Source organism: Myodes glareolus, chromosome 1 (genome assembly GCF_982192425.1).
Source record: "Myodes glareolus chromosome 1, mMyoGla1.1, whole genome shotgun sequence".
Classification (NCBI taxonomy): Eukaryota; Metazoa; Chordata; class Mammalia; order Rodentia; family Cricetidae; genus Myodes; species Myodes glareolus.
The window spans coordinates 35,135,813-35,162,476 of NC_142026.1; the positions used below are offsets into that span (position 1 = coordinate 35,135,813).

Below are 26,664 nucleotides of genomic sequence, written 5' to 3' on the forward strand. Positions count from 1 at the left end.
CTTCCCAGAATTTGTGCAGTTATGTATTAGCCAATCACCTAAGAATGTGAGGAAAAGTAATGACCACCAGAGTGAAGCACTGGGCTCTTGACTTGCCAATATGCTTTGGACTGTGTATTCATTTTCTTGAAGTCCAAGACTCCTTTCTTATACTTCCATGAATAACCAGTGTGGTGGGGACTCCAAACTCCCAGTCCATTGGAAGATCAGGACCCTGTGAGTGAGTGAGGCCCTCACGTCAGGGAACGTTCCCAGGCCCTGGACACACCCTGTGTGGAGCCTCTGAGGCACCGCAACCCAAAAGTCTGCTGGGGGGAGTGAGAAGCAGCTGCCTAGAGGCCGCTGCACACAGGTAGGGATGCCTGGAATATGTTCAGTCGGTACTGAAGGAAGCAGACGGGCTCAGAGCTAGCGCCCTCTTGCACCCCTCACCCCTCAAAGCCTCTGCCTCTTTGGCATCCAAGAAGCCGCCTCCTCCCTTCCTCACCCCTAGGTGGCCGGTACCACCTGTGAGCAGTCCTCTGGTGGGCCAATATACAAAGACGGAAGTGAATGGTTGTGTGTTGCATGAGAGCCACGTTTATTTCTTAATTGAACAGAGCCCTAAGTGCACACACACAGTACAAGGGCCTACAGCTAACACTCAGGTGTAAACAGCAGGATACTAGTCATTACGTCGATGGTTACGACACGGGGGCCAGGGGGTGCCCACGGCAATCCCATATGTACAAGTCGGGGACACAGCCTCTGAGTTGCAGGGGGCCCTCGGTATAGACAGACTACAGGAGGTCCAGGCTCAAGGAGAGACTCGGGTCAGCCACGGCATCTGTCCATTCTGGGGGACTGCATGGCTCCAGGCCCACGGGTAAAGGAATGTGTCTCTTGAGGTCCTTACGCTAGGTGGAGCAGAGAATCAACACCGTAGCCTTGTTCACATCTGTAACATTAGTCACATTCAGTAATCCCAAGACATTCAGGGGTCTCCAGGGACCAGGAGAGATAAGGAGAACAGTTTAGTACAGCTGTTTTGTGTGTGCGTGTGAGTGTGTAAGTGTGCACACGCGTGGTTGGCATGATTCCTTCGAGCGGGACAGGAGGCCTTAGATGTGCTATCCAGGCAGTAGCAGGGTTTCACAGTAACTCAGCACAGGGCCGGGTTCTCCCAGGACGCAGAAGCAGCCCACCCTCTCCAGGAAAGATGATTATCCCAAACTACACTGATGTCACAGCCTGAGCAGCATCAAGTATCAAAACCAAACTGTCTGCGGAAGTGGTTTTCTGGACCCGTCTCACTCCCTGCACTTAGCAGCAAACAGAAAGACGTGCTTCTGGTTTATAACATGAGTCTAAACCCCGTCTACAAGTCAGCCCTCGGTGTCGGCTCAGAAAAACGACCTTCAGCTGACATGGTTTTGGGCAGGGCGGGCATGAAGAAATCAGGTTTCCTGAGCTGTAGATGGGGTTCTTGCTCAACCAGTTCTGGTTACTAGACTCTGACCCAGGACTTCCCACAAAAGCAGGGAGCCCACCTTGGTTCCTAGACAATGCCAGGATAGCATTGGGCCAAAACGGAATGGCCTCTGAATAGTGTGTGTGTGTGTGTGTGTGTGTGTGTGTGTGTGCGGAGGGTAGAGTTCCTGCCTTTCTACAACTCGACCCAGGCACAGGGGCTCTGTAGGTTGGCTGGCCTCAGACACCCACGTGCTGGGTGCAGCCAGACCCTTCCAAGGCCTCAGCTTCAGGTTGGTTGGCCTGAGCGAGCATGGCAGGCCTGGCTGCCTCTCTGCCTGCTGGGGGCTGCGTGGCTGTGTGGCCCCAGGGAACCAAGGAATCTAAGCATCTTGCTCTTTCCCTCCTTTTTGTACGTCACGAGGGTCAGAGTCAAGCACACAGCTGTCTTCTCTCCACTCTACCTCAGCCTCCAAGGTCCGTGTTAGACAGCCCAGGTCACCTGATTTCTGGTTATGGTTTAATTTTGGTCCGGGGGTGGGCATCTTGATCTGGATTTGTAGAAGTAAGTCTTATTCTATATTTCAAAGATGGGGTTTCTTGAGACCTGATGCTAAGGACTGTTACCTTGGGTCCTGGGGATGAGGCTAGTCAGGCATGATGGTGGCCTCCCATACGGCACTTGTCCCCAGTGATGGGTGGATTCTCACTCTCGGCAGGGCTCACGCTGGCTGGTAGGTGTATACACGACTGCCAGCATGAACCCTGACACCACCTTGAATCTTGATGCCTGGATGAAGGGCAGGGCCCTTGAAGCCAGAACCGTCTGCTATGCCTTTCCAGTCAGTAGAGATTCTGTGAACAATGGCCTCAAGAGTCTCATGTCATGTCACTACTGTGTGGAGACAGGCTGGTCTGACAGGGAGCTCAGACCCAGCAGTTTATCTGGGGGTGGGGGATACGGTGAAGGCAGAGAGAGGCCTGGAATAGCTGGGTGCGGAGTGTAATTGCTCCGGAGGGGCGCTGGGGACTTGAGGTTTGTCTTCAGGTTTCCAAATAGGCCTGTGATATGGAAATTCCCCAGATGCAGAAGAGAATAGTCCCTTTGCCAAGACCACCACGAGGTCACCCTCAACTGCCTGATAAGGACACACATCACTCATTGAGTTTTCTTCTCACCAGCATCCAAGGCGAAAGTCAGAGACCCCATCCTGAATGCCAGTGGGCTCTGCCACCCACAGCCCTGTGTAAACCTGGCCACTTTACCCCATAGCCTGTGTGCAGCCCAGCTGAAGCCAGGCTGCACTGCCTTCCAAGGGGTGACCTCCTTCCATTCTGCTTATCTGACTCTCCCCACTCTGGGAATGAAGCTGCCTGCCCCACCCTTAGTGCGCCATCTTGTGAACCATTCCCTCAGAAGCAGCAGACTGCACCATCCGAGTCACCTAAGTCTCGGGACTTGCAGACCCCTCTCACACACAGACCCTGAGAGGTACATCTCAGACAAAACGGGCCAGGGTGGAGCATCCCTGGACCAGCTGTGAGGAGCCATGGCTTGTTCACACCCCTTTCTCTCTCTGTTCCTAGCAGGCTGGAGACATATGTGGAAACCAACAGGGCCTAGGCTGAGGGGGTGAGGGGTCAAGGTGTTGGGAAGGGCTCCACGTGAACCTTACAGCCCTACCTGGAGGCATTAGAAATAAATACTTACAAACAGAACACAGTCTTATAGTTAATGTCTCAGAGGACTGTTTCAACGCCACTAACTAATGTATATTAATTATAAGTCTGTCTATGCTTAAAAAAATATTAGAACAGAGGCAATACCCTGGGTCTTGTGCCCTCTGACCTTCCTGGCATTCCGAACTTTTCGCCAGAGCAATTTTGGAAGAAACAACACGCAAACCTCTGGGGGGCACAATTCGTCATGTGGTATAGGCCTCCCACCAGAGGTGGGGTTGCTGGACCCAGCACAGGTGTCCCCTGGTGGGAGAAGGGCTGAGTGGCAGATGACAGGACAGATGAGAAGGACAGGGGAGTGGTCTGGGCCACTGGATGTCCAGAAGGCTTCGGCTCAGACCCGCATCTGCGCAGATCTCCTTCGGGAGAGCTTGGACCTGCAAGAGTGCGGGTAAAGAAGCTGTGGTCAGGGCCAGTTGATCACCAGACCCTCCAGCCGCCAGAGGCAGCTCAGCAGATCCCCACACCATACCATAGCCACACGTCTTCTTTGGCCCCTTATACTCATAGATCGAAACTTGCTATCTGATACATCAGTGCTTTGGGGGCGGGGACACCTTAGTCCACCTCATCCCCATGGCCCTTCATCAAGTCTGTGGTTTGGGAGAGGTGCGATCCCATCCCAAGGCCCGGGATCGTCCGTTAGGACCTGCATTCAAAAAGTCTTCCAGCTGACTTCTTGCATGAGCAGCCATGGCAGCCACGGCACAGAAGCGGGTACCATCTCTCTGCTCAGCCCTTACCGAATGGTCCCAGCCAGGAGTGGGTTGAAGGCGTACAGCCAGTCGTGCATGTCCTTGTCGCTGTTGGCCTGCAGCAGGATGCCTCGGTGCTCGGTGCACACGGCGAATGTGTTGGGTGTCTGTAGAGGGAAGTCACTGGTGAGAAGGCTCGGGGTGATATGGCCACTCCCTTTCCCAAGAAAAAGCCCTCTCGGAAGGTCTTAAGAGTGGACAGGTGGGAGAGAAAGCCAAGCGTACACAGCACCGCACCCCCTTCCCCAGGGGCGGGGCTCGCTTCTCTGTAAAACACATACTTTTGTCCTGACCACAAGGGCATGCAGCTCCATTCTGGAAGCCTCTGAGGTCGGGAAGCTTGTTCCAGTTCTGTGTTCATGCAGATTTGTATCCCCAGGGAACGACCCTGACCTTCATGGGCCATACCTCTGCCTGGGACCCTGGCTGAAATGCCCCGTTCATCCGAGCCCTCTGTGCTGGTTGTGTATAGTAACTAGGACCATAGAGTTTGCTCTCATCACAAGAGATAAAATATCCAGTGGGCACCGTAGCCTCCTTCCACAGTTGTGGAGAGCCTTCCTTCTAACCAGGTACAGGGAGCTGGCTCCCACACCCCTAGGGCACTGTACGCTTGTGGGGGGGCCTTGGCTTGATGCCTTGGGCAAGAGAGCTCCTTGGGGCTGTGAGGTTCTGCCCAACCTGCCAGGGTTCTCAGAAGCCCCAGGACAGGACCTAACTGCTAGCCATTGTGTGGGCAAATGGCAATACCAGTTGCTGCTGGGGCTCAGACAGGGGCAGGTCAGGGAGGGAAGAGTGGGTAGCTCCCCTGGTGGACTCAGTACGTCTGAGCTGGACCCCGGCCGCACCTTGAGCATAGCCTGCTGGTCTTCGCTGTACTCCACCTGGGCCGTGGAGAGGTTGAGCACAAATCTCTCGACGGTGTCCTTGTCGCTGTTGTACATGTAAGCATAGGGGCGCCGCACCACCACGAAGCGCTTGGCCCAGCCAGCCGTGTGCGGTTCCAGGAAGTGCAAATACCCCTTCTTGGAGACGATTGGGCTGGGAGACAGAGACAACACCTGTTGGCTCAGGAACCTTGGGCGGTCAGCTGGGGTAGGGGACCAACACGGGGGCTCACACTCTATGACCCTGCGCCGGTCCTCGGGAAGGAAGGAGACCAGCTGTGAAGGGGGTCACTGATATTGCCTTGGGATGCCCAAGAGCAGAACCACCAACCCACATCTGGGCTAATTCCCCAGTTTTCAGTGGGGAGATTCGGGAGGGAAAAGCTGAAGTTTCAGAGCAGTTACCAGGTGCCCACCATCCACTTGGTCCCCATCTCTGCCCAATTCCCCAACCCTCTGCTCTCTGATTGTTACCGCTCGGTTCCAAGGGCTAGAGGGGGCTGACTTCCTTGTACATAGGTGAGGGGTCCCTGGTACCAAGCTCTGCCCTGCACACACATCAGGGTTGGGTGCCTGTTGCTAGACAGCTTCTGATTGGGGCATAAACCTCACATACCTGACTCGGATCTCTTGAATGTCGGGGACCAGCAGGCGCTGGGGTTCCTTGTCTGCCTCCGACGCCCGAGCAGGGGAGGGAGTCTTCTTGGAGTCAATTTCTGGCAGGAGCTCGGGCTCTGGGCTGGCGGGCCGGGAGCAGGGCTGGGGGGTCCTAGAGATGGAAGGTAACATTGCCTTCTGCCATGGTTCCTCAAGGGACTAGGACAGCTCCTCCTCAGAGCTGATGGGGACTGTCTGGCTACGTTCTCAAAAGGAGTACCCAGGTGTCAGAGTCCACCTGGCTCCAGAGCTGCTGGGCTGAGTGAACAGACTCCCCGGTTGCTCAGCCAGGGTAGGCGGCTCTGTATTGAGAGAATACTCCAGACCTTCTGGTGTTTTGTTTGTTTGTTTGTTTCTGCTTTTTGCTTTTGTTTGTTTGTTTTTTTAATTGGAAACTCTAAAACATTCTTTAAAGAAAAAAAAAATGAAAATGGCCAAAACTCTTAGTAATCAGTGGTGTTACAATGGGAGGTGGGGTTTCCTTCCCATGTTGCACCACAGCCTCCACCGGTCAAATTACCTTCTTTCCACTGAGAATTTTAGAGCCCTGTCCCTGGAACGGGAGTGTTTCTGTTCTCTTGTTTCCAGGTTTATTCACTAGCATATCTTTCATTTGTGCTAGCTAGAGAGCACAGAGGTTGTATGAGCAATGGACACAGGTACTCCAAGAAGGCCAGTGCATCCTTCCGCCAGGCCCTGCCTTTCTCTGGGGCCCTGGCACCCACTTTCTCCATCCCTAAGTCCCAGCAACTGTCACCAATTGGTGTCAGCTGTCAGGAAGCTTCCCCAGTAGCCAAGCTCACTCACCTCACATCCGTGGCACCATAGCGTCCTTCAATCAGAGAGGGGCATGTGGAAGAGGGAGTGAGTGTAGCCGCACCCAGAGGAGACATGGATGGGTCCCGCATCAGGGTGACGGACATCTCAGAGAGCTGCAGGGGACAGAAAGTTTTCTCAACTGGACCCCTGGGCCTGGAGGAGGATGCGGCTGGCCTGCTTTTTACTTTCTGATTTGTGTGCCCTCCCTCCCGCTTTTCCCAGCTCAGGGTGTTCCTTTTTTTTGTACCCTTGGCCTCCTTCTAACTCCTACAGAGCCCCGACTATTCCTCCCACGGCTTCAGACTGCCCTGACCCAGGTGGGTTCCCCCTTCAGCGTCTACAGGGTCATGAGCTTCTGGAGTTGGTAGGAACCTGCAGGATGGCAGTCCCAGGAAAAACTGATAATATCAAGGGGACAGGAAGCGAGCAGAAGACAGGGCCTGGGTATATACCATGTGGTCTGAAATGGACCAGGTCAGGCCCTCACTCACACCCCAGTCTCCTCAGATCCCAGGCCCAGGGAAACCAGCCATTCAGCTATGAGGTAACTCACGGGGCCATGAGAGCTGAAATTTTAAGCAAACCCTCCTTGCCTTTGGCTGGCCAGGCCAGGATCACCCCCGACTATAGACATCCGGGGCATGAACCTACCTTGCTCTCACTGGCACTGATGCAGACGTGGCTGTGGGTGTACTCTCTGTTGAAAGTGTGCATGAGGAGTCGTAAGCACTGCAGATGGAGAACGCATGGTTAGACCTATGCCACCCACCCTGCCCCGGACATTGCCAGGTGGGGAGTTGTTGAACAGGAAGCTGAGGAGGCAGCCCTTCCACCGAACCATGGGGTGAATACATTAAGGAGCTCCTACACTGTGCTTCTGGGAAGGCTATGACTTAGCATCACCTAAAGACACGAGGCCTCCCTAATGGCCTGTATAGCAACAAGGGCTGGCTCTGCATGGAGGCAGGGAGTTAGCGACCCAGCAGTTCAGGGATTGCAGAGATGGCAAGTCACTGCTGGGACAGAACCTACAAAAGGCTTCACACTGAGGATTCTGAAGGAGAGTGAAGTGGAGCAAGGTAGCAGGCAAAGAACTAACTAGTCCCAATCATTTCCATCCCTAGACTCCTGGCAACTCAGACTAGAGCTGGTCATAGACCAGGCTGGGTCACTGCTGTGGCCACAGCAACCACCAGCCCAACCTACCTTGACGGCCAGCTCCCTCTGTCTCTCATTGGGTGCCTCCAGAGGTGATGGCTGACCCTCAGCTGACAGTGGGGAAGAGGCACCCGAGGAGCTGCGGGACTCAGAGTCCTCGCTGGAGGCTGGTGACAGCACCTCAGGGCCAGGCCTCTGGGTGGTCTCCAGCTTCTCTCGTAGGAGCAGGTAGTGCCGCGTCTTCTCCACCTGCCAAGGGAAAAAAGGTGAGAGAGGGCACCAGCCAGAGCAGGGGGCCAGTGGCCCTGCACAGCAGCAAGGTCCCCTGGTAAAGTGTGGGAAAGTCCTCTCTGCCTGGGTTATGACTGGTAACCTGAGGGACACATTGCTGGCAGGACTCGGAAGTCCCAGGCAAGCTTTGCGGTCTCCTTCATAGCTAGGCTTCCCCATGATGCTCACGGGCCCTGTTGTGAGCAGTAGGGGGCTGTGCCTCTGCATCCTGCTTCCCACGTGCGCCCTGTGGGTAGACCCAGCAGTGTCAGCTCTCTGCAGAGGGCACGCTCCCTGGCTTCACTTGCTTAGTCCTGCTCTCCCGTGCTTTTTGGTCCCCAGTGGCTCCCACACTCACCTCCTGAAGAAGGCTCAGCTTCTCCAGCTCCCATTGGTGGTCCAGGATCAGGCTGTCACTTCGAGGCCTCCAGCCAGCCAGGTTCTCCTCACCCCGGACGTAGGCTACTGAAGTGTCCAGCACGCGCCGGCGCCGGCGCTGCATCCCTGTATGGGGATTGATACTCTAGCGTTCTGACAGACAGACACCAGGTTTATCCAAAGTTCTTCCCTTTCTGGGTTCAAGACTGGCTCCCCTGGGCCTCACCCACAGAGACTGCCTAACAGTCCCTCTCCCACGAGACTATGTCATAGGTGGCCGCAGCAGCTAGCAAACCTGACTCCTCCTATCTGCCCTCCCATCTGAGGACACGCTGGAGACTAGAGGTTAAGCTAGCCAGGAGTCCCAGGGCACTGACTCTTGTCCCAGCAGAGAGTAGTCAAGACCTTCTCCTACCTGGGCTACCTGCGTCGGCCACGTGGCAAAGGCTGAGCTCATACACACCAGTCACGCGGTTGCTGAGGAAGCAGAGGGAGAGGTCATATCTTTAGTAAGCACAGCTCTGGGGACAGATCACCACCACTGATGCCTTCTGGGCACAGATCTCATCACAGGCCTAAGGCAGGTAGCCTGCTCAGGTTGTGGTAATGTCACCTCCTGAGCTACAGTCTCTACACAGACCTCTGCTCTAGATCAAGACCCCAAAGGGACCTCGGCTGTGTGAATTAAATGACCCTTCTGGAAGCAGGAGTTGCCTGGGGGAGGTGGGGTACACAGAGACATGGACACATCTGTGTATCCTCCCCCCCCCCACCCAGATCCTCAGCTGTTGTAGAACATCCCTTTACATTGTGTGAAGATGTGTCTGTCACTGTGATTGGTTTAATAAAAAGCTGAATGAGCAATAGCTAGGCAGGATTGGGGGTGCAGAGAGAACACTGGGAAGAAGGCGTCGTGGGGAGACATGAAGGAAGCATGACATGTAGGAGAGGAGGTGACAAGCCAAGAGTCACGTGGCAACATGTAAATGAAAAGAAATGGGTTAATTTAAGACATGGGAGCTAGTTAGAAACGAGCTATCCAGTCAAGCTTTTCATAATTAATAATAAGTCTCCATGTGGTTATTTGGGAGCTGACTTGGTGGGACAGAGAAAGACTTGCTACACTCAGCACCAGGCATCATCAGTCTCCTGAAGTCCTCAAACCCCACAGTGAAACCCTCCTGTTCTTATGATACCAATGCCATCAAGGTCACCAACACAACCCTCTCACAGAGATGGGCCTTGATGGCCACTGAGTCCTAATCCTCAAGCACCTTCCTTTTGGCTGTCAGAGTTGGCCCAGGTTGTAGATTAGTGACCTGCACTGAGCTGCAGAGGGCCTCACTGCCCCCCCCCATGGTTCAAGTTCAGGCCCTCCCACTGAAGCTACAGTAAGCGTCAAGAATGGAGCAGGAAGAGGGGGAGGAGGAGGAAGAGGGTGATCCAGTGTCTGAAACCCAACTTCCTTGGGCCTTCCAGGGTTCAGCAAAGCCATTTCTCTCACCCCACCTCCCACTACAATCATTCAGCTTCTCCTGTGAGCTTCAAGCAGACCTGAGGGCAGAAATTCCTAGGGTAGAGTTGCAGGGCACCCACGGGGAGGATGGTGTCCATAGGCCTCTCTGCTTCCCATGGAGAATAAAGAGCTCCATCATGCCTGCTTGACATGATGCATGTCCTCCACATGTGTTTCCACTGCCCAGCAGGTACAACTGAAGGCAGGGAGCTGCAGAATGGATGGTTGGTCCTCACCCCAGCAACCTGCACTGTGGAGCTTAGGGGCTTCCTGACACAGGAGTGTCCGTCTACTGGGTGACACCCAAGGCTCCCTTCTTTGAAGCTCAGGCTCCCCACCTCCGCCAACCCTAGCGAGCTTACCCTTCTGTGGCCCTCAGGCTCCCACTGCCAAACAGGTTGCGAATGGAGCGTGAGGCGGGTAGCTTGGCGTCGCGAGAGTAGAACACCATGCAGAAGTCCTTGGTGATGACGGCTGGCTGGGTGCAGTTCTCCATCTGTGACAGATGACAGAAGTCAAGGCATAGAGCTGGTCCAGAGCGCCCAGGCCCCAGCCCAACCAGGCACAATGTCTATCCCTCCCCACCTTCCTCTAGGACATAAGAGCTAGTCACTGAAGGCGCTAATGCCTGCTCCTGACCCTGGGCAGAATCCTAGGGGAGGGAGCCAGGGCTCTGCCCCCATTGCTGAAGACAGAGGCTCGCGAGAATCTCCAGGGCACTAAACCTACTCTGCTCCTCGGCTGTGTAACCATAAACCAGGGGCATAGCCTGAAACCTTCTTATAGCTCAAAGCCAAACTTGCCCACCCTCACTCCAGACTCTAAGAGACCACAGCAAACGCCTTCCTGCGGATGCTTGATAACTCCAGCTGGACATAGTGGGCATCTCACAACAAATGTGCTCTGAAGATGGGGCCTTACTGGTATTTCCCCGGCTAACCGTGTCACTGCCCCTGAGGCAGCCCACACCTGATACCCAGAGTGATTTGTCTCTATGGAGAAGCGGAGCCCTGGCTCCCACCATCTCCACACGCCTCCTTTGCTGCTGTGCCCAGGTGGAAGCACTCAGGGGCTACAGAGAAAGGGCCACAGCACACACCTGGCCATAGCCTGGGGGCTGCAGCCCTGGGGGTAGCAGTGGCGGTAAAGTGCTTCTATTTTTGTCCTTTCTGGAATATCGATGTAATATAATAATGATGTAACACAGTCCTTTTGCAGCCTCAAAGCTGAAATCCACACACTAAAGATACAGGTGTATACTAATTCTGAGCATTGCCATTGGAGGCATATGGGTTTACTCAAGGACTTGAGGCCTTCTCTGGGAAGAGAGTGGGGGGTCACTGGACCTCAGTGTCACTTTGCAAGGCCCTCGAGCTATGGGGGGGGGATGCCATGGATGTGAGTGTCTTGCCTCAATATAGGCAGAGAGGGTCATGTAGATTTTCTCCCGGTAAGGGGTGACACGGTTGAGCAGGAGAGAGTTATGCATGGAGCTGTCCCAGGCTGCTTCGAACTGGTAGAAGGTTCTGGAAGAAAGCAGATGAGGTAAAGGACAACGTGTGGGGTTGCTCTCAGCGGGAACGGGGGCATGCAGACAAACACAGAGAGGGGAGAACTGCAGGGGGGGGTCGTTGGAGTCACAGGTTGGGAAGCTTGGGTGACACCAAGAAGGGCAGATCCCTCCTCACTCAGACCTAGCACCAAGCAGGGGCCTCTATGGGGCCATTTCCTGCCGGCTCCAGCTTCCTCGGCTCCGTGGTGTGGATTGGGAGGAAGGGGAGAGCCCTCCAAGGACACACCAAGGGCAAGGAGGAAGGCAGAGGAAAAGGAGGGGGCTGTCCCAGCCTCAGTCTGAGCCAAGAGGCACCACTAGGGATCTCCCCAAGTTAGCTAAACCCTCCTCCACCCACCCCTTTCCATGGAGACTCATGCTGCCAGGGGAAGGCTCTGGAGGAGGATGCTTGGAGTGGAAACGGTGGTCTGTGAACAGCATCCCTTGGGCTCCTGAGAGCAGGTCCATGGGAATAGCAACCATGGGCTCAGATTTGCCCAGGATGGCTCAAGGTGGCTACCAGGAGCCCAGAACTTTGCCTCGACCATAGAGATCCCTGCACCACAATCCTCATAGGCTCCTTCTCAGAAAGATGGCTGTGGTGGGACAGTATCTTTACTATTTATCCCAACACAAATCTCCAGGGCTCCCAGGGAGAAGATTTGCCTCGGTTCACAGCATGGCCACTGCACAGCCCCATCCCATCCAAGCATCCTCGCTGACACACAGTTCACAGCCCAGGCGGCAGCACACTCCCCTACCACCTCATGGCCAGGCTGTTCAAGGACACCGGCAGGCTCCCTGAGATGCCTGGCCATGTGAGAATCTGACTGGTGCTGCCTTTCTTCCTGTATGACACTGTCCGGGGAATAGGATACGTGGTCAACGGGTCAGGGGCATGGAACAGAGCAGGCTGGGCAGGGCCACCGTAAGACACGTATCACTAAGGAGAGGTCTAAGGCGAGAGGAGACAGCGGGCAACTGGAACAGGGCAAAGAGCAGGCAGCACTGGAGGAAAAGGGGGAAGGGGCAGAGTAGAGGGGGGGTGGAGCAAGCGAGGGCGGGAGAGAATGGTGCCTGTACCTAGTGTCATTTCCGAAGGAAACGCTAAGGGCGCAGCCAGGACACACGCACACACACAGAAGAGAGCGAGACGTCAGAATAGGCCTTCCATGGCCAACACAGCTGCTGAGGGGCCCCCTGGAGCCCCAGCCCAGCCCCACAGATGCCCCGTATCCTCACGAAACCATTTCCAGCTATGACCACAAGGGTCATGGTGCCCTTCAGAACCAAGGAGCTAACATGGGAGTGAGGAGAGCATGAGGGTTGGAATGGGGCATCATAGAGCCAGGGTCACCATTACAACGATGCCAGGGTAGGGCCACCACTGTCACGTCTTGTTTGGACCTTGCACCTGCATCTACTATTCTTTGCCTTCAAAGTCTCTGAAGTGGCCAACAGCTTCTGAATGTGGTGTGTGAGAAAAGTATGGCTTCCCCAGCCTGAGTTCCCTTACAAGGACTGAGCCCCAGGCCTATCCTTGTTTCTCGAACCAGAGTGGAAAAACCCAGACGAATGAATCTAGCCAGGTTAGTGGAGTCTTGGAGCTTATCTGGAGTGCTCTGCCTGCTGGGCCTAAAGCAGCCTTAACCCAGGCCCAAGTAAGAGAAAACAAAACGGTGGCCCTTAAGTGTATTGGTGGAGGATGCTGCAAACCCCAGAAAACTGGGCTATCTCTGAAGGCCTGGGCGGCGGATGTCTATTTGAGGCAGGTGTGACTCCATTTGGACCATTTCCCGTAGCAGGACTGGCCTTTTCAAACATTGCCCCATCCTCCAGCGGCCAGGTGGCCCACAAGAACAGGCTCCGACATCAGCAGTCATGAATCTTCTTGCAAGTTACTTCCAAGGGATGCTCAGTCCCTCGCCTTGGAGGTCACCACTGTCCTCTGGGGGTTACACACACAGGACCTTGTGGCCAGCCTTTACTTTCCACCAGCCATGACTTAGGTCATGGGACATAGACTGTGGAGCCCCAAGGATTGGAGGGTCTGGAGCTTCCCAGTGTCCCTGAGTCCTCTGCTGAGGGTGAGCAAGTTTGGGGGTGGTTCAGGGGAAGCAGAGGGACTTCCACCTTCATGGGTTCCACCAAACATGCAGGCCATTAGGTGAGACCTGTGATCTATTACCATCAACAATAAGGCAGAAAAATAGAATTCAGAGAAGCTGAGGTGTCCTGCATAGGAAAGCCCAAGACAAGGACAATGGGGAGACCCGGGGAGGTGCAGTGGACCCTTACTCCATATGGAGTTCAGGATCCAGTTGGAGCACTGGGTATCAGGTACCCCAGGCGAAGCCTGGATCTCCTCCACACAACCTCTCATTCCTTACAGGCCAATAGTTTGGAGGTGGGGACCCCAGCATTCCTGGGTCAAAATGTGTGCCCTATTGTAAGGCATCCGCAGGGTGGAAGACGGGGTCTAGAGATGCAGCCTCTAGACGTGAAAAGATGGCCAGGGGCTTTCCATGACTGAACTCTGATGGCCAAGAGGAGACAGAGAAAAGCATACACCTCTTGCTTCTTGTCCCGTGAGGACTCTGTGTTACTTTATAACTCTGCAACAAGAGGCTTTCTCCAGATGCAAGTCCACCAACCCACAGTGAACCAGAACTTTGAGCCCAAATACCCTTCTCCTAGTCACCCAACCTCAGATAGTTTCCTAGAGTGTTGGGAAATGAATCAGCCACTCTCAGACACACTACGAGAGTAGTCCAAACAGCCAAGCCCCTACACCGGAACAGCTTGGGAACTTGTTACAGTGTGCATTCATGAGCCTCACCCCATACCACTGAGTCAGAAACTCTGGTTGATGTCTTCGTGAGCAGAGAACCGCAGTTGATCCCAAATGGCCTCTGCTATCTTCTCTGCTTCACCATCATCTTGGGGACCCTCCAAATACAGCTGAAGAAACAGGCCTAAGGCAGGCAAAGTCCCTCCAAGCCCTATCAGCAACTGCTCTGACTGCTGCCCCTCTGGGGCCACCTGAGTCCGTGTCTACTGTGCATACTCCCTTGGCCTCTCCATAGATGTGGCATTCCTGGGGCCCCATTCCAATGGAAGGGATGTGAAATAGCTAATCTGTACCGTGCAGAGTGTGGGCAGGTAACATAGGGTCTGGAAAGACTGGCCAGCAAGACTCCTTCTAAAGTCAGAGAGTGTAGTAGGTTGGGCCTCTGGGCAATGTCCTGCCTCCAAATGGCTCGCTTAACCTGGAGGGACACCAGGAGGCCTACTGTGTGGTTCTCTTGTCATCTAAGGGGACACAGCCTCCCTTGCAAGCCTACAAACAGGACAGTCAAATTCAGACCTGTGATACAGCGAGCATACCGCTCAAGCAGGGTATGAGCTACGTGGTGAGTTCTGCTGTCATTATCCAAGGGCTGCCCATAGAGAGGACAGTGGGCGCTGTGGGACACCCACTCTGTCTACCTTCGTTATCACAGACAGGCTGCAGGTGCCTGGGCCAGTGATCCCATGCCTCCACACATTTGTCAATTAGAAACAAGCACTTCCTGCCTGGCCACCACCAGGCTCGACAGAGCACCAGCTCCTACAGTCTGTGATAGGGCGGAAGAACGGAGGACAAGGTTGGATTGACATGGACTCCCTTGTGTCAGCTATGACGGATGAAGGTTAAAGCCAGGAAGCCATGGAGGGAGGCTTCTCATCACAACTGCCTGCAAGTGACTGTCACAGGACAGTTAAAACCGCGAGCTTGTACAGGTGACGGCACAAGGACAGCTGCCCAGCGTGTCTGGCCAACCTACTACTGACGTCTCTTGGTATTGATCACTGTGACTAAAGATCACTGTTTCAAAACACCTGATGCAATCCAAAAAAAGAAAAATCTTTAAAAAAAAGTCTTCCTCTTGCCCATGCTCCCTGAATAAGCCTGTGGGTTACTATGGCACACGTGTTCCCATGCAATTGTAAATAAATGTCATCACTCTCGGGTGAAGCTCACTGCCTGCTGCTGATGGCAATCGAAGTGTGCTTGAACTACGCCATGACTCTGAGACCTTGAGGGTATCCCAGTCACAGAGGGCAAACAAGGCGGGCATCAGTGCAAGGGGATTTCCTGAGGATCTGAACATAAAGCTCCAGGCCTACGACTGCAGCCCAAAACCCAAAATGCCCTGAGAAGCATGTTACCTTTCGGAAAATCCTGGTCAGTTGCCTGACTCTCCCCTTTTGTATTCATGGGACCCCTTTCCACTCCCAGCCTGGTTTAATCTCTTCTTCCTGGTTCTGTCTCTCCATCGGGCCCACCCTCATCAAGGAGGTTCAGGAGGCTGAATCCTGATACAAAGTTCTTTGCTACCCCCTCACCCCAACCCCAGGGCCTCAAGGCAAGGACAGAGCCTGCTCAGTCACCAACTGCAGTGGGGATGGGGTGAATGAGTATCCAATAGGCTTTGGGTCTTTGGACCCACAGTTCCTAATGTCAAGCTAAAGACAGCTCACAGGACTGGAGGGATGTCTGAAAGAGTGAACACTATGGACTCACAAAGACGTCAGGGGAGACAGATAGAAAAATAAGTTTCCATGAGACCCCACATCTGACCCTCTCCAGGAGGCTAGAGAACTCTCGGAGCATTAGGAAAATAAGTTCTGAAGCTGGGCAGATGGAGAGAGCCAAGATCCAGTTGCATCTCTAATTTCTAGGGACGCTTCAGAAGGACCTGTTGCCCCTTATACCCATCTAGGTGAACCCTGTAACTCAGGGCATGCGAGGTATGAAGGAGTACAGGATGGGCAGAGGTCCAATTGAGTGTCTTTTAAGATGTGGATTGATAAACACTCAGGCTAACATTCTACAACTCTCTGGAGTCCCTGTGTGTGTCCCACTGTGTCTTGATGTGGTTCCTCAGTGGTTAGGATAGAAACCACAAATTTGCTTAGGGGCTCTGCATTCTTACACCAGATGCCACTGTCAGTGGCAATGATGGGAGACTCATGTTGGGCCTGTTAGCTAATTCATGACAGCCCGTAGCTCCCATTATTCCCCATCCGCAGGGCAGAACTAACATCCAGAAAGTTCTGGCATTTATATGTTCCTCTTTAGTTAGCAAATGACTCAATCAGGCTGCCTCTGGCTCAGCTGTATGGTCCCAGGATCACATGGGATAAGACTTCTCCCCTTCATGATCATGATGATATTACTGGCCACCACGATGGATTCCTGTCCTGTAGAACTGGATTTGGGAGGAAGCTTAAGTTCCAACCTAAGGACTTCCTTCCTTCCCTCCCTCCCTCCCTCCCTTCCTCCCTCCCTTCCTTCCTTTCTTCCTTCCTTCTTTCCTTCCTTTCTTTTCTGCTCTTCCTTCATTCCTTCCTTCATTTCTTCCTTCCTTCCTTCCTTCCTTCCTTCCTTCCTTCCTGCCTTTCTTTTCTGCTCTCCCTTCATTTCTTCCTTCCTTCCTTCCTGCCCTTCGTTTCTTCCTTCCTACCCTTCCTTCCTTCCTTCCTTCCTTCCTTCCTTCCTTCCTTCCTTCCTTCCTTCTTTTCTTCCTTCCTTCCTTCTCTCTCAATAGGCCAAGCCCCAGGTCTGTTACTAACACATTTATTTTTAGAATGGGAGGGTCATCTCCAAGAAGGTCAAGCCCAGGTGCGTAAGCAGAGCTCGTGAGATTCGAGGGTTGAGAAAGCAGCACCAAAGGGAAAGAAACCAGCTTCCTCCTTTGCACAGAGTCAGTGTCTCTTTGCTCATTCAGAAGGCCCCCAGGAGGCACTAGATGTCTGTAGCTAGAGCTATCTGGTCCAATCAAGAAGGCCTCTCAAACACACAGAGGCTGCCAGCAGATGAAAGCCCATTCTATTCCATCTCCGCATAGATCACTTGCCTCTACAACCCACATGCCACCTCCTCCAGTGAGCCCACCCAGCTGATCTTGGTAGGGAGAAATGCTCAGGCTTAAAGGGGCTATGTCCCCTGCTTGAATGTGTGCTTCAGTTGTCTCTTGATGAGGTTTCTGCCTCATTTAGCCCCAGGTCTCCAGGGAGTGTCCACTCAGCTCTTGGCCCACAGTAACTGAGGTGTCCCACATCCATGGCCCAGGGAATATACTTCAGAAAACCACAGTTCCATAACCCCATAGAGCCTCCTTCTGGCGACTCCACTCCCAGGTACCCAGGCAAGATGGCAAATGAATGCTATCTGCACTGATCATTACAGCCGTGACCCGACAAGGACACAGCCTGCTCCATTCTAGAACTCTATGTAGGTAGTGCGGCTTAAAGGGTTTAAAGCAGCATTTGTGACTTTAAGAAAAGCTGACCCACGAGACAGACAACCACCAGGAAGCTCTGGCCACTGTCCTGCAAGTGCCCAGAAGGTGACACCTTGGCCTTCCCATTCAGAATAGCCCCAAGTTCTCCCTGGACCAAATATGGATGCAGGACTTGGAGGTCGTCCTTTCCCGGTGATCACAGTCCCAGCATAGGCCAGTGTGTTCAGGGACTTCCTCGAACCAGGTAAAAGGAGGCCACAGCAATCCCCCCTACCAGGACTCAGCACTGGCTAGTGAGTCTGAAATGGGCACAAGCCACGTTCAAAGGCCTGTGAGTCTTCTTGTGGAGTTAGCGCCTGCCACTTCCAAAAAGCAAGGCCGAGGCCATGGCTGGGGTAGTGAGTCTAGAGTGAGGTCTCTCTTCCTGATTTGACCTGGAAAAGGCTCCTGGGCAGCTGTGGAGCACATGGGAGCTCGGAGTCTCCTGGCAGTGGGTCCTGTCTGCCCCTTCCCCATGCTCCTGGCTCTGCCTGCTATGGCCCCTTGCAGGGACTGGCTGGCCCTTGTGAGCTGGTGCAGCCCAGCAGCCGGGTTGTCCAGCCTGCATGCGGGAGATACCTGCACCCACTGTGGCCAGGCTAGAGGTTGGCATAGAAGGCAAGGCTGGGGTGGGAGGAGCAGGAGGCCGGCCAGTGTCTACAGAGGCAGAAAACTACAAAAGCAGCCAAAATCAGGAAGGAAGGCTACAGGAGGCGGGAGATACTCAGCCAGGAAGGTGGGGCTGGGGAGGAAAATAAAAAATAAAAAACCAGAACGCTATTCCGAGGAAATGAAATTAAAAGGAGGGAGAAACAGGAAGGAAAGGTGAGCAAGTTATGAGTTGAAAAAGCTAAAAAAAAAAAAAAATTAAAAATCTTAGGGTTGTGTAGGTGACCAGGGAAGGAGGAGGGAGGGAAAAAAGGTCGAAATCAAACCAAGGGACAGAAATGGTACCTAGGTATGTCCGAATCAAGAAACTGCCTGCAAAATACAAACAACCACACGTTAGTGAAGGGCTGCGGGTGGGCATTGGGACAGCAGGGTACAGCAGCAAGCGGCAGCGGGGGCAGCCGCCTGTGGCCGGCAAACCCGTTCAGGGCCAGGGGTGGGGGGGCTGCAAAGCAGGGACCGTGGAGCAGGAAGAGGCCCAGGTGTGGCAAAGCGCGTGGTAGCCTGAGGCCCTGGGCAGAGCTAGCCAGGCCCAAGCCTCAGCCTCTATGGAGTGGCTGATCTCTGAGCAGCCTGGTTCTCAAAGGCTCCTAGGATGTCAGCCATGTCCAGGGAACAGGAAGCTGGCCCCAGTGGGCCCTGGGAAGGAGGTCATGGGCTAAGGAGCGTGCCTGAGACTTTTCTGGGGTAGGGAGGGCTGGGGTTGCACCAGCGGGGACAGCGAGGGCAAGAGCCAAGCGAGGGGCCACATCTGTCTTCCCTCCTCCTGGCACCCAGGGCCTCCAGCCTAGGTGTGGGGTTGGACAGGGAACAGGACAGAAGCTAGTCAGTCCAGGGCCAGGCCTGAGCCTGTTTAACCAACGTCCTGTCAGCTGAGGAACAATGAGTCTTGGTCTCAGAGTTGCCCCCTACCTAGCCAGGGTCAAGGATAGCTGGGCTGGTGGAGGACGGTTGACAAGAAGACACCAGCAATAAGGTCTTCAGCACAAGGAGACAACTAGAAGGGAGGTCCGGAAGGCTCCCACCTACCCACTGACCTCCTGGTCCTACCCCTCCCCTTGGCTCCCAGAATGTCCTGTAGTGGGTGATCAGAGGTCAAGGGGCTTAAGCCACTCCCAGACCCCAAAGCACCTCTTAGCACTCAGTGGCAGCCAGGCCCTCTCAGCGCTCACCCTTGCCTCTGTGGCCCCGAACTCCCATGCCCAGGCACAGTGGCCGACACTCGGGGACAGCACCCATATAAGTCCTCAGCAGGGTGCATTTGCAGAGCAGGAGGAGACGAAAGGTTCCCGAGGAAGTTCTAGGTCTCCCTCACACAGTAGTCTGGCTCCCCTCCTATCTCTCGATGTGAACTCCAGCCTAGTCCTCATAGTGCCACCTTCCTAAGAGAACACCTCCGGAAGTGCCGGGTGAGGACCAGAGCCACATGGGCACACCCCAGTCTCTGTTCTCTCCTGTTGGCTGTACCCACTGCCGCTCAGCTGAAGCTGCCTCTGGTGCTTTGGGGGAGCACCTCTTCTGGCCCCTCCTGATGTGTCTGTGCAGAAGAGGAGCTCTGGATACAGAAGTCGGAAGAACAGAGGCCACTCCTGGGACTCTGGGTCCATGCAACCCCTCACAGGGATGTGACCCTTCCACGTTTCTCCAAGGGTGTCACACCCTTAAAAAGTTTTGCTACAAATAGCCTCAGCTACAGTTCCTGGGTCAGCTCTTGACTCCTTGACCCTGGGCCAGGCTGAGTCACTAAGGAAGACCCATGTTGAGGCTCAGCCCCTGCCAAACACCCCACAAATCCTTGGAAGACTGTGTCCCAGGCAATTTTGCCCAGCTGGGCATCTGCCCTGGCATGATGACTCTTGCAGGATGACTCTGGCCCTTGGCAGCCTTTGTGCGACTCTGTCATACCCAGGCACCTTGGCAAACCCTTCAGGGCTGCCAAGAACATCTCAGGGGCCCATTTCCCCTCTGCTGTTCAAATGAGGATGGAAGTTGGGACTCCGGGGCTTGGAAAGTGGTGAGAAGCATGTGCTAAGTGGTAACCCGCAGCCACACCTCTGTTTGAGCTACTCAGCTGCCAACTCTGGACTGCTTTCTTGATCCCCACTCATCCTCCCTGCCAGAGACTTCAGACATGTTCCTACCAATGTGGTCCTCAGAAACATGGCCTGCGTGTTGGTCTCCCACCCAACCATCTACCCACAACCCCCCAGGGACAGGACAAGCCCACACTGACACTCCTCAGGAGATAGGATGATATGAATGTGTAAACCAGAGATGGGGGACATGCAATTGAGGGAGCAGAGAGACTCAGGGGCCATGGGCCTCCCTTTAGGTGTCGGAAATAGGGAATGTGGGCCTGGAGCTGGCCATGGCATGAGTGGCTTGGTCAGTAGAGGCCATGATAGGCTGCTGTGGCTGACCTGTGTGGGAGCCGGTCAGCGGGGGTTGTGATCCTCCCACCCTCCTTGTGACTCACCGGTCATCCTGGGCTGGGTGGACATATCCTGATGAGAGGATGTTGAGGGACAGGATGTTGGGGTCGATCAGGGATTCGTCAGTTTCTGGAGTGTTTCGGATGCGACCTGCAGGAAGGACAGTGGCTGAGTGTCATTGCCCAGGAAGGTTAGTGGTCCAGGTATACTGAGACCGCTAGACAGAAGCCAGGTTAGCGAGTGGATTCCCTACATGACTGTTAGCCATGTAAAGGGCACTAGGGTGGACAGGGAGGCTGATGGGGATCTGACGGTTCCTGTGACATGGCCAGTGCCTCCTTCCTCTGTCTCCTTCCAGCAGAGGGCTGCGTTCTGTTTTTCAGCTCTACACTTTCTGGAGGATCTCAGCTGCCTAGCTTAGCAGTCTCAGTCCTTTCTACTTGTGGGACAAGGAGACCTAAACCAGATGAGGGGTGAGCCTACCCCATTTTATGCTTAAAGATAACAACAAAGGGAGAAGCCACATCATCCATGCATACGTTCTTCACACACTAGCTACTCTTCCAGGCCTAGAAGATGCCTGCTTTTTGTGTCCATCTGTCTGTCTGTGAGAGAGACACTTCGTCTCCTAACTCCTCATCCTGAATGCAAATATCTTCTCATTTAAAGGAGCCCACGTCTGGCTCACAGGTTTTCTGCCCTGGCAAGAGAGTGACCAGCTTCCCTCTCCTCCACTGCACATTCTGGGCCATCCTGCCCAGCTCCCTGCAGCTCTGCAGCATAAGGATTCTGGGAGGGGACAATCTAGGGTCCCTTCTTGATGCCAAACGCTCCAGTACTTGGGATACCCATGGCAAGTAGATACTCAATGCTAGGGAATTGAGGAGAGACTTAGGCAGGATACAAGAAGGATGTGGGGACTGGGTTAGGGTCATCTACATCCCTCAAAGGGCCACCTATATGGAGTTCATGGCCACCAAGGTCTCTTATCTTTCCTCCATCTTGATGGCCCTTCTCCACAGTGTTCACTTCACAGGGCCTAAAAGACCCACGCTAGGGATGCTAGGCTTGGGGATTAGCAATAACCTGAATGGGACCAAATGTTCACGGTAGCATCTCCCTCACTTCCTATAAGTCCCCACTGCCACCCCAAATGGGCAGCTTTTGGTGTCTGCGTTTTTAGAGGAAGAGAGGTGGGGGTTAAGGCAGTCTGGGTTGTCCATCGGAGCAGGAGGACATGGTGGCATGGGACAGCACCAGATGGCAGCATAGGCAGAACTGCCTCCACCCCAGCGATAGCTGGGTTCAGAAGCCAGGTGCTAGCTGGGTTCTAAAGCCATTGGCCTTGAAATGGATTCAGTTTGGACTTTCCCCATAGGATACTTTGGCCGCAGGTTTCATGCTTTTTCTGATCCCTGACACAACACTTGTAAAGCACAAGTGTTCATTCTGAGAGCCAGACCAACTCTCCACAGCTCTGTGTGTGGGGTCCCAGGATGACAGGTCAGTTTAAGGACACTGGTCCTGAGATCTTGCTTACTCAGGACTGGCAGCTGCTTCTAGATAGATATACTTCGGCCCCAGGGTAGAGGAGCTACCTGCTGGGATAGGTATCTATCCATGTCCCCCAATGAGAGTCTAGGAGGCAGCTTGGTAAAGGGGAATTCAAGAGACGAGGTCACAGAGAAAGACAGTGTTCTTGCCCTCCCTAGCAAGGTGTGCTAGAGTCACAACCCCATAGCACAGCGGTGGCATTGGCCAAGCTGAAGTCGTCACGGGGTGAGTGTGGAAGCCCTACTGTCAAGTGTCTGGCACCATCAAAATGTGTGGAGCCCACCCTATAAGGCCGAGGACTGGAGTAGTCTTCCACGAGCTAACACTCAGGATCACAGCCACCTCCCAAGACCAGACAAAGCAGAGAAAGACCCTGAAGTATCCCAGATAGTCCCAGATCACATGCTTGTTGCTGGCACCCTAACTTCCAGAACGGAGACACTTGGTAGTTTCCTGTTGTTTTAAGTTTAACTGTGGTTTCAACAACCCTGGAAGGGCAACACAGATTTGGTAGAAACTTGGGATTATAGCAGATCCAAGGCTCTCCCTTTTGGGCGATGGGCTGAATCACAGAAAGACTTCATGACCTAGCCAGACCCCCACACAAGACAGAACTGTGGTTAGATCCCAGGGTTTTTTCCGCTCCTGAGGTAACCCCTGCCTGCCCCACTCACCCACAACCAGCTCCCGCACTTCCTTCCAGCGGATGTGGCTTCCTGTCTCATGCAGCAGCGTCACGGTTATCCGTCTCTGGATGCCCTGTCATGTGCCAGGAGAGGGAACAGTCAGGTGGCACTGGGGATACAAGGAATTTCAGGGAAGGGCAAGCTCTGGGGAAGGCAGGGAAGGCTTCCCACCTGGTGGAGAAGGAAGGTCCCCATGCAGGGCATACCGCCACGGTGGTCTACCACAGCAGGGATGTAACTGGAAAAGATGGTGGTGGTGAGATGCAAAGCCCCTCCTCCAGCCCACCCATAGCACCTGACCCGGTCCCAGAGTCAGCAGAGCTGAAAATGGGGTTCTGGCCACCCCTTCAGGAGAGCAGGTCCTTCAGGACTGGCTCTCTGTAACAGCTCCCATATTTTCTCATATTTTCCCTTGTACCTTACAAGTCAGAAATCTAAACCCAATGACCTGAGTACAGCTGTGTCAGGGCTTCTGTGCTCCGTGCCTCAAGACTGGGACACTCAAGGAGAACCTGGTCCCAGGCCTCCCCGACACCAGCTCAGAGTTCCCCGGCCGTCTTTTCCCATGTTAGCCACTGTGGATTCTCAGGTGCTTTCAGAACACCATTCCCAGTGCCCTTCTCCTCCTTAATTACAGGCTCTTGGGTCCCAAGCTAGCACCCAACATGGGCACTCCGGGTATCCACTCACTCGCCATTGGCTTCCAGTTCGCAGATCTCGAAGTAGACCAGCAGGTCATACTTGCAGTGGCAGGGACCTGGGGAAGGCCGTGTCATTGTGCTGAGCTTAGTGGCGGGCACTAGGAAGACAAGAAAGCAACGTTGTGTGGTGGGGCACTCAAGGAGAGAGCAGCAAAAGGCTGCATGGGCAACAACTTGCCCAGAGGTACCCAATGGGTCTACCCATGACCAGGTCACCCCCAACTCTGCGCAGTCAGGCATGAGAAACCTGGTACTGGTTTCAGATGTGTGGACACTTAAAGGCTCTCTACACCCAAGTAGGAGCCTGTGGCCTTACACACGTGGGTATGCGGGTGGTAGTTAGAGACTCCGCGCACCACTAGGGCAGCAGAGACACTTGCTCAGAGGTCCTCTCAATGTATCGAACTCCTCTGCCTGAACTGCAACCTGATCTACACTTGGACACAACAAAATGTATCAATCCAGGTATGTCTTGCCAAGCACCCACAACTTGCCCAGGATGCCCTAAACTTAGCCCTGCTGGCTCTCCAATGTGTCTACCTCCTTACCGCTTCTACCCACCCCACCCCATCCCTGTATTCCTGGGCCAACCATGTCTGTCCACAGCCCCTGCTCTGGGCCCTTCCTCCACTGAGTCCCCACTGGGTGCACATTATGCCACCTGTCACTGGGTCTAAATGTCTCCCTTACAGACAGGCTGGTGAGCACAAAGCCGAAAACTATCTACTCCTCAGGTCAGAAGACATCTGCTGTGTCAGCTGCAGCCTAAAATACCATTACACCCACAGCAGGGTCCAACCATAGTGGAGGTCCTCACTGCCCACCTGGACTCAGGAGAACCTCACCTACCTGGCTTGGATAGCGGCATGACCCGGGGGAAGTGGCGACGTGAGGGCCTCAGGGGGCTGTGGAGGAAAAGTCAGAGTGAGCAGACCTAGGCTGGTATCTTGAGTCCTGGGGCAGGGCAGCCTGATCAGAAGTTCATTCATGTGACCCTTAGTTCCCTGTCCCACCAGACACAGGAAGAACCCCAGGTCTCTGTACTTTCTTGGATATGAGAGGAGGAACCCTTAGGGCCTGAGATACCACCTCAGAGGCTCCACGAGGTCCCAGGGGCTCAGTGCCCCAAATAATCTCTGCTACTTCCCTCTTCCATTCCCATACCCTGGGCATCCCTCAGCTGTGAGGTCTGCTCAGCTGACGAGAGATAGCGTTAGAGAGGAGCAAAAGCTTGTCAACACATTTCCAGACCTCAGGGTGGCTGTCATTCCTGTCCCATCTCCTGGACTCAAGGTGAGATGGTCCTTTAGCCTTACATGCCTGCCTCCTGAGACTCCCCTCCGTCCCCTCTCCCCAAAGACTGGGGGAATCAGACAGATGTTCCCTTCCTAGAAGTGGCCAGCGGGCAGCAAGGCCTGACCTATGCCCTGGAAGGTTCCCATGCTTGGCTGATGGTCAAGGTACTGATGACAGTGGTCCTTAAAGAACCCAGTTCCAAAGGGCAGAGTCAGGCACGGCCCATGCTCTGACCATGCTGGGCAGCTAAGGAGAGGACATCAGAGGTACATGGGACACTTGGGTGGCCTAGGCAGACCACCTGAGCACATCCTTGCAAAGAGGTGGGAATGGGTGCTGCTGGTAGTGGCCGAAGACCTCAAACACAATGGGCTGACTCTTGATGTACTCGATGAAGGACTTGGTCACCTCTACCGCAATCTAGAAGGAGAGGAGGGAAAGTGTGGATCGTATCTGAAAATGTTCTGTGTCCATGAAAGCACAGTATTCTAGGCCCAGACCGCTGCACCAATTCCAGCCATGACATCCCTGGATGTTGTGCCCATGTCTGCCCAGGGCTCACTGTGAGCAGCTTTGGGGAGCTCTATTCTGACCCCAGGCTCCAATTTTAAACACCACAGATTCCCTTGCTACCTAGCTGTACGTCAGCATCCCGGCATGGCACCAGAGATTCTACAACCTGGTGCCAGACAGCCCCCCAGGACAGTCCATTCAGAAGGGAAAGACCGGATGGGAAGGGAAAACCATGCTTAGTCTTGTAGAAGGCCCTTGGGTGTTCAGGGATTAAGGCCAGGACCTACATTTTGGACATGGTAGAAGCCAAGAGGGGGTCCCCTGCCAGTGTTCTTCAGGGGCTCAGTGGAGAAGGCCTCGTCGTGGCGGTGGATAAAGCTGAGGATCAAGAAGAGGACCTTGAAGCAAGGACTTGCGGCAAGGACCTGTGGCCTCACTGGGTATCACATGAGGCTGCATGGTCCCACAGCCTATGTAGGCTGCACGCCCCTCAGGAGAGCATCCGACTTCCCAACAGCCCAGGGTACGGACAACAGGCTCACTTGAACTGGCAGAAGATGTCAGCATATTCAGCAGAGATACTGGACGCCTGCAGGACTGTCACCCGGAAAGTGAAGGTGCTGCCTAGACGAAGGTGGTCCAGGGCTGTGTCCAGGGGTCCATCTAGGGCAGTCTTCTCAGGGCTGTCTAGGAGGCCTTCAGGAGTCACAGCTGTTGGGAGCCAGGGCAGAGGGACAGGGCCTCTAGGTTCCAGGCTCTTCAAGCCCTGGTCCCACACATCTGTGTAGCACACAGTGAGGCTGCACCTACCTGAGCAGGTGTTGTTGTTGACCTCGTCGGCCGAAGGCCCGGAGTCAGCACCCTGGCCCTGGCCTTCTACAATGCGCAGCTCCTCCTGGGAGGTCCCTGAGCGGGACATCCCCACCACAGGGCAGGACTCAGACTGGAACTGTGAGGACACAGAGTTAGAGAAAGCCCAGGAGCTAGATGGCTAAGCTAAAGCCACCCTGTCATAGACTAGAGATCTGTGCACCAGGGCCTGGGTCTCTAGGGTCCTGAGCCAGCCTTGCCACTGACCCCTAGACGAAGCATCCACCTGTCTAGGCCTCTCCTCCCACTGCCATGAGCAGCCCACCTAGACTCTATGGTTTAAATGAACTGAGGCGTAAACTGCCCGAGAGGAACATACTACCTGCCTCAGTGCCCGAGACATAGGAAAGGGAAACCAGGAACCATTCCTGGCCTTTAGTTCTACCCCCAGGGCACCAGGGCCTTCCTGGGGCAGGTCACAGGCAGTTCTTCC

The 26,664-nt window shown here is 54.3% G+C and overlaps 1 protein-coding gene across 14 annotated transcripts in view; it reads right to left on the bottom strand.

Moving 5' to 3' along the window:
* Positions 1 to 556: 556 nt before the first annotated feature.
* Positions 557 to 26,664, bottom strand: part of Kif1a (kinesin family member 1A) — an 88,994-nt gene continuing 62,886 nt past the window's right edge. For 7 of the 14 annotated variants that reach the window (XM_087905695.1, XM_087905682.1, XM_087905681.1 and 4 more), the window contains 21 exons: positions 26,172 to 26,310; positions 25,904 to 26,072; positions 25,649 to 25,739; positions 25,150 to 25,268; positions 24,402 to 24,457; positions 23,542 to 23,650; positions 23,023 to 23,089; positions 22,840 to 22,924; positions 20,656 to 20,761; positions 18,465 to 18,491; positions 11,041 to 11,155; positions 9,992 to 10,125; positions 8,529 to 8,590; positions 8,094 to 8,239; positions 7,514 to 7,714; positions 6,959 to 7,036; positions 6,296 to 6,420; positions 5,448 to 5,600; positions 4,793 to 4,985; positions 3,933 to 4,051; positions 557 to 3,566 (listed from right to left, as the gene is read on the bottom strand). In XM_087905695.1, coding sequence (XP_087761821.1) covers positions 3,524 to 3,566; positions 3,933 to 4,051; positions 4,793 to 4,985; positions 5,448 to 5,600; positions 6,296 to 6,420; positions 6,959 to 7,036; positions 7,514 to 7,714; positions 8,094 to 8,239; positions 8,529 to 8,590; positions 9,992 to 10,125; positions 11,041 to 11,155; positions 18,465 to 18,491; positions 20,656 to 20,761; positions 22,840 to 22,924; positions 23,023 to 23,089; positions 23,542 to 23,650; positions 24,402 to 24,457; positions 25,150 to 25,268; positions 25,649 to 25,739; positions 25,904 to 26,072; positions 26,172 to 26,310 — 2,337 coding nt within the window. In that variant the 3' untranslated portion in view covers positions 557 to 3,523. Of the gene's footprint in view, positions 3,567 to 3,932; positions 4,052 to 4,792; positions 4,986 to 5,447; positions 5,601 to 6,295; positions 6,421 to 6,958; positions 7,037 to 7,513; positions 7,715 to 8,093; positions 8,240 to 8,528; positions 8,591 to 9,991; positions 10,126 to 11,040; positions 11,156 to 12,264; positions 12,289 to 18,464; positions 18,492 to 20,655; positions 20,762 to 22,839; positions 22,925 to 23,022; positions 23,090 to 23,541; positions 23,651 to 24,401; positions 24,458 to 25,149; positions 25,269 to 25,648; positions 25,740 to 25,903; positions 26,073 to 26,171; positions 26,311 to 26,664 lie in introns of all 14 variants that reach the window. The other 7 variants (XM_087905701.1, XM_087905686.1, XM_087905693.1 and 4 more) reach the window with 2 other exon arrangements.